Source organism: Nicotiana attenuata, unplaced genomic scaffold, assembly GCF_001879085.1.
Source record: "Nicotiana attenuata strain UT unplaced genomic scaffold, NIATTr2, whole genome shotgun sequence".
In the NCBI taxonomy this organism is placed as follows: Eukaryota; Viridiplantae; Streptophyta; class Magnoliopsida; order Solanales; family Solanaceae; genus Nicotiana; species Nicotiana attenuata.
The window spans coordinates 2,849-12,711 of record NW_017674866.1 but is presented as its reverse complement, the minus strand read 5'-3'; the positions used below and the strand labels follow the sequence as shown (position 1 = coordinate 12,711).

Genomic DNA, 9,863 nt, shown 5'->3' with positions numbered 1-9,863 from the left:
GTTAAGAGAATTTGTTATTTAATATGAATGATTGAGTAACGTTCCTTCAATATCATTTATTGCTCGTGATTGCTCATTAAAGCAAAGGCATTACAACTTTCTCTTAAAAATTATACTATAAAAAGAGGAAGTCATCAAACATCTGTAGGGCCAGTTCCACGAAAAACACTACTGGAATATACTTTGTTTTAATTTGCTTTCTGATTATATATTCAAAATTTCTTTCTTTATACACTTTTTCCGATTATCATAACCACAGTTCTTCTAAGATTAAAATTTTGACCTGAAATTAATTTTTGGTTACAATATTGGTTCCGTTACGAAATCTGATAATCAAAGCATATCTCAATCTAATTTTTTTGATTGCATCAAATCATGACAACAACAATGACCAACACTCAAGGAAACCCAAAATTCAGACAAATCCAATAGACTTCAGGGAGATTCCCCACAAGGTTCTTTCTGACGCACGAGGTTGGCTCTCACGAACTAGGTCCCCGTGAAGGCACTCCCTGATGGATCTTACAACAGATGTCAGGCCTTCAATTCGAAAAATGTTGAAACCAATGGGGAAGAATGAGGCTCTGCAAAAGCTTTTTGGCTCTCAAAGTCAAAATAACGCTCTTTCAAGCTTTTGTTCGCCATACCTGTATTTGGCATTTAATGCTGAATTTGGACTCTTTTTCGCTATCAGATTCATGTCTCCAATTTCTTCTGATCTTCGAACTTTAAATGACTCGAACAGGTACGAGTCTCGTTTCATTTGAATAATAGTTCGTGCCTTTAAGTATCTTCTCTCCCGCGTCTGTTGTTGCTCGTGTCTTCTAACTGATTACCACGTTTTGACTATTTGACCGGTCCACGTGTCATGACACGTCACCTTCAATATTTAAATTCAGTTTTTTCCCGATACAAATTAACTATGAGTCGATTAAAGTACAAACTCAACGACACTACTATAGCAATTATGACCCCTAGAAAACAACTGAATTTCCCTAGGACACGACTCAAAGATGTGAGCAAGCATTAGAGGGTACAAAGAGAACAAAAAGACTAATGAACAAATTTGGGATCAAATTTATTGAGAAGTACCAAAATTCCCTTTACCATATCAGGGAACTTGGGACATATAAGAAGAGGGAACATTTCTGAGGATTATTGAAGTACCAAAAAAACTGTAGTTTACACAATGTTTTACAGGTTTAAATAGGTATTCATCTGAAAATAGCTTCATCAGGAGAACCAGGCAAACCTTTTAGAACGTCTCTTAAGGCATAATAATAACCTTCACATTTGTGGTCAGAAATAATGTTGCTTGATAGAAGTATTCTCTGAAAATGTTCACCTGGGCGTCTCTTCAAAAGAGTGAAATATTCGCCACTGTCTCCATTGATTCTAGCATCTGCGTTCCTCTTTAGATAATAGAGACTTCCCGGCACAAACAACTCATCAGCTACTTTGCTACCAGCCTCTTCCCGTCTAACAAGAGAAGTCGCATTGCCCGGTGGCTTGGAGGTAGGCTGAACTCCAGAATTATCTGAATACGTAGAGGAGAATTGAAAGGATATGTAATTAACATAATTGAAAACAGACACAACACAACACATCAGCTGCCCCCNTCCGCCCCCCTACCCCCCCCCCCCCCCACCCCCCCCAAAAAAACAACTTTTATTCCAGACCCAGAAAAGTAAATAAATGAAAACGAAAAAATGCAAATGTCACAGAACATTTGATCAATCGACGTCTCTCCCATACCAGAGTGCTTTGCATTGCCTGGCAATTTAGTATAATCAGCAAGTTTCCAAGCAACATCTTGCACAGAAGACACAACCTGCTTCGCATTTGTGAACAAATCTATGACACCTCTCCAGTCTTCCTTCTGGAGAACACTAACCCTGTCCAATAAACAACAGGAAAGACAAAGATTAGCATGGATCTTATCATTTATAGACCTTCCACCCACCTCCTCAGCTGCCAACAACAAAACCACCCAAACCCGAAGGTAGTAAAAGATGGAAATAAGGAAAGTGACATACGACCATCGTAACTGTCTCCTCAAAGTAGTGCTTTTTATTCTTGTTTAAGAGGTAAAAGTCACATTATCACCCTGCATGTATAAGAACTTATGGATTACCCTTCCTAGTGTTGCTAAAATAGGTTTGCAACCTCTTGCTAAAGGAAACCAGTAGAGCTACCCCTTACCCTTAATTTGACTTTGTATAATTGATTTTCTTATGCCAAATAACTATATTTTGTGTTTCCTTCAATCCTTTTAACTAAAACCAATACTGTAAATTAAAGTCCCAGTGGACTTGGATGAATTCAAGTCACCATGGGTCAATAAATATCTAAAACAATAAAGGTAAAAGCTCCAGAGTGGATATTACAAATCCTTTTAGCAAATCTGAGCTTGTAAAAAGAGAGAGAAAAGAGAGGGAAAAGAGGAAATAGACTACTACATGCAAATGGCCCACACCTTTCTCTTCTAGCCCCCCACACCTCCAAAAAGATAAGGCACTAATGCATTGACATAAATTTTAATGTTGAAAACTTTAACATTAAAAAAAAAATAATTACTGTTAAATGTTGAAAACCTAAAATAAACAAATAAAAACATCTCCTCTGATAACTTTGAATTTTGAGATCAGTTAGTTCAAACAATTCAACATGGTATCAAAGTGGATAAAAGTTCTGGGTTCAAGTCTCAGCGCCACCCGTCAACAAATATGGTTGACGTGCTTGGACCAGGAAAAAGATTTAAGTCCGGCATGTGAGAAACGGGTCGAAGACCTAAAACAAATAAAAAGAAATATCCTCTTTCTTGCAACTTAATCTTTTAAATTAGAGCATAGACATATAACTGAGAAATCCCCTGTGAGTTAGCTAGCTCAATCCCAATTGTGCTCACAGGTTTGGAACCCAGGATAATATTGGCCCACCCCTCTACCCTGATCCCACTTAAACACCAAGTTTCAGCCACTGGTAGGGTTCAAACTTGTGACGTGCGCCTAACCACAGTTCAGGCGTTGCATGCTTACTATTGAACCAGAGCCCAGAGGGCTAAGCTCTCTCATCTATTTAGTGTAAATAATGTCTAAAGGATGACTTAATGCTACAAACAAGAACATCATCTAGCCAAATTAGCAATTAAAAATCCTATGAACATAAAAGCATGAATGAACTAGGTTCCTTTTACTCTAATAGTCACGATAAAGTAACCCAATTTCCTTTTTCTTTCGTCCCAGCAAATTTTACCTCTTCTCTTAAATGGACTGTTTCTCTTTACTAGAATGTGAGCTAATAACCTTATATCTTTTGAACTTAACCATATATATTTGATAAAGGAACGAATTTATTGTTGTAGGAAACCAGCTCATATATAAGCAGTTCTATACAAAAAAAGTAGAGAACATACACAACATGGTTCTCTAAGAATGATATCCAATCCCTTTATACTAACAGAAACCTAGTGGGTGCTCCAAAAGTCAACTAGAAATACCTGTATAAGTTCATCTCCATCCCAATAATAGCTCTTATTAACTCGAAAATGGACATGCGTTTCTTATAATTGTTTTTTTCTAGTGAAAACAAGGTCAGGTCCATCAATTCTTCTTGACTTCGTAGTTTTGCCAGTAGGAGTGTTGAAAGCTGGAGAGAGAGAGGGAGAGAGAGAGATGACTAAAGTACGGCAGATGGACTATGTTATCTATATCCAGACAGAGCAATAGCTCAACCAGGCAAAGGGGAGAGAAATCGTGCCGGAGTGGGACCCATCAAGATCTTGTTTGGATATTGATCTTATCATGTGTCACTAACGTCACTGATCATATCTTTACACCTTGGGTGCTTAAAGATATGCCTAATAGTAAGCAGTCTATGTGGATCCTAAACTATGACGCAAAAATACAAAGCTTTACACCAATAAGGCAGAGAAGCCCTGATATAGCCATGAACTTTTCGCGGACATGGCATCATCCTTGGCCCAGTTAACCAAATCAGACTAAACGACATAGAGTTGGCTTTTTGAGTTGTAAAGTACTGCGCACGTAGCAGGAAACTATAGAATATTTCATCATTTGGGTATTTCATGTAAGTATCAACCAGCTACTTTTGCCAGTGACAGCCTACAAAATTGACTGACTCATTCAAGCTGGAGATCTAGTATGATCCAGGCATCATAGCTTACCTTACCAAAAAAAAAAAAAAGTAGAGTCCAGGCATCAGGAATGGTAGAAAGAAACTATAGATATTCCATCTAAATTCTTATGCACAGTAATTTCGTAAGGGAAAAAGGAAAGGAAAAAGACAACTTGGTTAGTTTTGTAGATGTTGTCACTAATGTTGTAGATGTAGTCTTTATATCATTCACTTGAAAAACCAGTCACTGTACGAGTCGGGAATTGTACAAATAAGATAGTTGGTCCTTGCTTTAACTATTGATAGACAGTCGCTAAAGGAAAGAGAAAACCCATCTCTATACAAGCAGGAGAACAAAAATAGAAAAGAAAATGCATGATAAGCAAGAAGCACAGCAATATGCAAACGGAGGCCTAAAGATGCAGCTTCGTGTATCTTCAAAGCAATGATTAAGAAGATCCTAGGACCATTTAACGATACATTTGCTTACCAGTTAGTTTGAAGAATTTCATTCCTAAGTCTCGTGAGAGAGGTGACACTAAGCCTTGGAATTATATCACCCTGCATTTGTAAAACATGAAAAGAATCAATCAAATGTTAACAATAGGTTCTACAGATTCTGCTCCAGTGCTCCATAGTCACATTTATTATGAAAAAGGAGAAGGGTCAAATGTGCCCCTGAATGATACGAAATGGTCTAGATATTCCCTCAGTTAATAGTTGGGGTCAATAATGTCTTGCCGTTAACAAAGTGGCTCATATTTACCCTTATTGACTAAAGGGAAACAAATAGAGACTAGTTATCTCTAATCCAACTAATTAGCACTATCAATTGCCATATTTGCGGTTTTAATCCAACCCTTATAACACCCCCACCTCTTACCGGATCCGGGATCCCTTACCCCATTTCCCCCCTTTTCGGCAACCTCCTCACCCAACCCCCATGTCGGTCATTCTTATTCCCTTTCCTCTCTAACTTGAAGCCTATATGCACAACCTATATGTATGTATGTATGTATGTAATGTATGTGTATATACTTACACTTCAATTTCTCAAAAAGAAAATGTTTCTAAAATTATTTCTTACATTTTAATATAAGATCGTTTTCTTGAAGGTGGGACAGAGAAGATGGTAACTTGAAGGTGCGAACAATTTGCTGGATTTTCAGTCAAGTTATGGTTTCTAATAAAGGAATTCAGATTTTTTGGACAGAATTGAATGCTGAAATTCGGACTTTGGGGCATTCGTCGTTGGAGATGATTACACAGAAGAGCTTCAAAATGGTAATGCCGAGTTTGACACGGTACTGAGTTTGAAAATGGTAATGCCGAGTTTGACACGGTACTGAGGTTGAAATGGTAATGCCTACCCTTTGCATCGGCTTGGTGATGTTGCCCCTGGCATAATTCTGTTGAATAGATACGGTATTCAGAGAATTTAGCCGTCAAAGGTAACCGAAGAGCTGCAGTGTCACGGGGTACATAGATGTTGCCCATTGCAGGTGAGGCTTAGTCAAAATCTATGCCAAAACAGAGGAGCAATCCAGTGCGCGCTTCACGGCGACAAATAGCGAGGACGTCACAGGGGTGTGTTCAGGTACTTCATTCTAGATTCAGTGACTCGGCTCTTGTCTTCTTTATAATTGGAAGAAGAACAGCAAAACTAGTGATAAAGAATCAATTTCAGACCCTTAGTTTAACCCACATAGAGAAACGCTTAGCTTGAAAAATGCCAAATGCGAAATTGGAGGTGACCCATCAACTGGTGGTGACTCATTGAAGTGTTTGGGTGGAGTGATGAAGAGATGAGGGCTTGGGTGTCGGAAGGTGGTTGCTGCAAGTTTCTGAGTAGCTAATGGTGGGCTGGTTAGGTGGTTGTAGAAGCATGGTGATTTTTAATGGAGAAGGACAGCGGCTGGGTGTGGTTTATTGCAATGCGGTGGTGGTTAAATTTAGTGCTTTTTTGGGAGGAGAAAGCCGACGCAAAAATGCAGAGAACGGTTCAAAAAGGTGAATGGTTAGAGCTTTTTTAAAGTGGTAATGGAGAGATGGAAAATGACGATGGCGATTTCTGCTGACTGCCAGCGTCACTTGACGAAGGTAGTGCTAGAAAAATGGAAGAAGATGGTTTTATTTTTTAGCCACGTGATGAACACGTGGCCTTCTCCTATTTTAATGATATTAATCAATGGCTAAATTCTAATTAGTTTCTAAGGAAGGGCCGTCTATAAAAAAAGGTTAAACTATAAGCCATAATAGCAAGGACATCATTGACCCCAGCTATTATGGAGGGCATATCTAGACCTTTTCGTCTAGTTAAGGGGAAATTTTGAACCTTATCCCTTATGAAAATATCTTTATCCAAAAACCAACAGAGTTATCGGTTACTGACCTGCATAACTGCCGTTGTGACATATTCAGAGCAATTTTCAGCAAGTTCTTTAGAAACACATGGGGGAGTACCATATCCGATCGCTGATACAATATCAGGGCTAAACCCAAGCTCTTGGAATGACCTTTGACGAAGCATGATAGCAAGCAATGAAGCTGTTGCACCTCCAAGGGAATGACCCACCAGCCTTAACCTAAATCCCTGTATATGAATAAGTCTCACTGAATGGGAATATTTTATATTTATATACACATGGGAACTAAACCTGAAACTTTCTAGGAAAACAAACAGCAAAATGATAAGAGGTCCACCTTGTGTTTCTTCAGGCAGTTTCTTATGGTGTCCAGCTCGTAATTAAGGAACCAACGAGCAGCCTCAGCAGTTCCAAAGTGTGTAGAGTAACCCTCAAATGTGATTTCTTCATCACTTGAAGAAATAATGTCAGTTATAAGATCATACACAGTATGAGTTCCACGAATTACAAGAATCACAAGTTTCTTCCGATGGTCAATTCCCATATAATATCCAGGCCTCAACACATCGGAACTTTTTATGAATTTGATAACATTGCTTTCTCGAAGCATAGTATTCCTAGCAATAGCAGCAGGGTTGGCTTTATAAGACCCCTTAGCCAGCTCGAGGTGGTAGATGAGATCTTGCACCTAACCAAAAAGGCTCATCTTCATTAGAGTTTTAAATTGATGACAGACAGGAAAATTGACATTAACAAAGGCAAAACTAGACAGAATACCAAACACTTTTACTACAAAGGTTCTGGTAATTAGTGATTACTATCAGCTCAGATGATATTTCTTCACCCTTAACATCTTCAACAGCACTGGTTGATGCCTGCTGGAGATATATGAGATATAAGCCTATGGTAAGATCACTTAGACTCCAATCCTGGAGTCCCAATTTACTACGTTGAATGCTGGCAAATATCTCTGCAAGAGACCTATTAGTTGGTGGAAGTTTGTCTCCGATTACATTTCCTGCAACGGAAATACAGAATCAACTTTCAGTAGGAAACAAAAGGATTGACTCCTAAACCTGAGATTGATTTTAAATTTCTCAGGAGTCAAAATTTATCCTGACCTTTTAATGTATTTTCGTGGAATAACAAGTTGATTATAAAGACTTAAAACCCTTTTACAGAATCAGCAACTGTAGCCACTAACCAGAGCTAATTTTGGTAGGATATAAAAGGATTGACTTCCCAAACCTGAGATTGATTTTGAATTTCCTAAGTCTCCAATTAATCCTGAACCTTTAAAGTCCTTTGATGGAATAACAAGTTGATTGTAACAACTTAAAACTCCTTTTCCTTTACTTTTCCTCTCTAAATCACCAATATACTGAACTCTTTTAAATGGTTTTCGAAACCTTTAAATAAGATTTAAATTTCACGACATTGTGACTAGTAGATTCACGCCATGTATTTGAAGCCAGCTATTGCAATTGTACAAATCCAATTATCACCCCAATCTTTATAATGTCTGATAATATAAAAGAATATTATATTTAGCGGTTAGAAGTCATATTAAAAGTGAAAATTAAGGAGTATAAAGTCAAAACTAAAACATGGGCAGCCACAAATAAACTGAGGTACAGTCTAATGTTCATTTGACATGCCAAGAGCAATGTGCTTATTTTTTTTGTTGATAAGGTGAAGATTTTATTAAAAACAGTATCAAGCTGATACTGTAAAAATACAAAGATACTGCTTGTTGAGTCACCCTTCTACAAGATAACCAGTATCAAACTCCTGAAGGTTCCAAAATACTGGAGCATTCATAGAGAAAAATACCTGTTGGCAGAACCGATCTACATAGTTGAACAGCAGGTTCAAGAGCCTTAGAGAGCCAAGCAAGTTCTAACTTCCACTTATTACTATTTAAATCATCATTGACAACATTGAAACTACTTTGCCGAGGACCATGGCCTATGCTATTTTCTTCAGGTTTCTCTGTCACTTGGTAGTTTTCCTTCCCCTCTTTGAAGCCACTATAGGACGCCTTCTCAGAATTGGACCAATGTGACTGACACCGGCTAAGAATATTGTACACAAACTTCTGACAGAACTCCTGTTTCCTTGAGATAATAATCCTCAAATCTGCCAGATCAGAATCAAAATTAGGTACCATATTAACAAGTAAAAACATTATAATTTCAGTAGTCTATTTATCTAGCACGCACACAAACCATATCTGCTTTCTATGAATCCACTTTCCCCATCAGGTAATCCCGATTCAGATCAATGTTTCATAAATAGAATACCCGTCATACAAGAAAGGGCAGCCGGGTGCACGAAACATCCCGTCACACAGGGTTCAAGGAGCACCCCAGGGAGTGTGATGTAGGCAGCCTACGCTGACGCAAGCTTCACATTCCACGGCTCAAACCCGTGACCTCCAGGTCACACTAAAACAATTTTACCGTGCTCCAAGGCTCCCGTTCAGTACCCCTCATACAAGAATGCGCGAATACTTTATCAATTAATCAACTACACATTGGTTCCAGATTAGTAAAGGTCGTTCCACTATATGAAAATTTTACATCAATTCTACTCTATTAAACAAAAATGGATGATACTCTACAATGATATCTGCTACGCCTCAATCTCAAACTAGTTGGATTGTCTAAATTGATTAACACTCTATCCTAGAATGACAAAACTATGCTGCTGACAACAAACATTTTTCTTTACAATTATCTCAACTCTTAGATTCTTATTACTAGCTCCAACTAACACATGGAATTATTATAAATCTTTAATACTCAGTCTCAAAGTTTCATCACTATCCAATTTGCTAATGTCATTATAAATCATTACTAATAAATATATTTCCAGAAAATATTTTTCACTCAAAAAGGAAAAATTGCCGAAGAAAAAACTTCAGAACCTGTGTTATTAAATAAACGCTTCGTGGATTTATAAGCCATCATTTTTGATACACGAACATATACACCTTCATGCATATGAACCCCAAAGTTTGGAACATAGCGGGGTTTGTCAAAAGGCGGTGGCCGATGGAGCTCCGATGCGGCGGCGTGTCGGTGTATTCCGTCTAGGCGGTTAAAGTGTCAAAAATGGTACTAAGAAATTACGACTAGTTAATAAGGGCGATATGGTCAGAAAATTTCAGCACCTAAGTTGCGGGCCCGAATCAAATCCATTAACATTCAAATATTGGGCTAAACAGGCCCACTAGCCCGATCCTCATTCTGTCTATAGGAAATAGCTTCAGAAAATTATCCCAAATAACCGCTTCAACTAATAAAAATATGTTATGAACAATAAAAGAAGAAGAATATTGCAGAGAAAAGTAGAGAG

At 38.0% G+C, this 9,863-nt stretch overlaps 1 protein-coding gene across 1 annotated transcript; it reads right to left on the bottom strand.

The window, feature by feature from the left end:
* Positions 1–1,054: 1,054 nt before the first annotated feature.
* LOC109219382 lies at positions 1,055–9,657 on the bottom strand. The gene is made up of 8 exons (XM_019383825.1): positions 9,433–9,657; positions 8,337–8,642; positions 7,322–7,521; positions 6,841–7,191; positions 6,530–6,730; positions 4,628–4,698; positions 1,756–1,895; positions 1,055–1,537 (listed from the first exon to the last, which is right to left on the bottom strand). Exons 1-8 carry the CDS (start codon positions 9,506–9,508, stop codon positions 1,215–1,217), a joined length of 1,668 nt encoding a protein of 555 aa, XP_019239370.1. The 5' UTR covers positions 9,509–9,657; the 3' UTR covers positions 1,055–1,214.
* Positions 9,658–9,863: the final 206 nt, after the last annotated feature.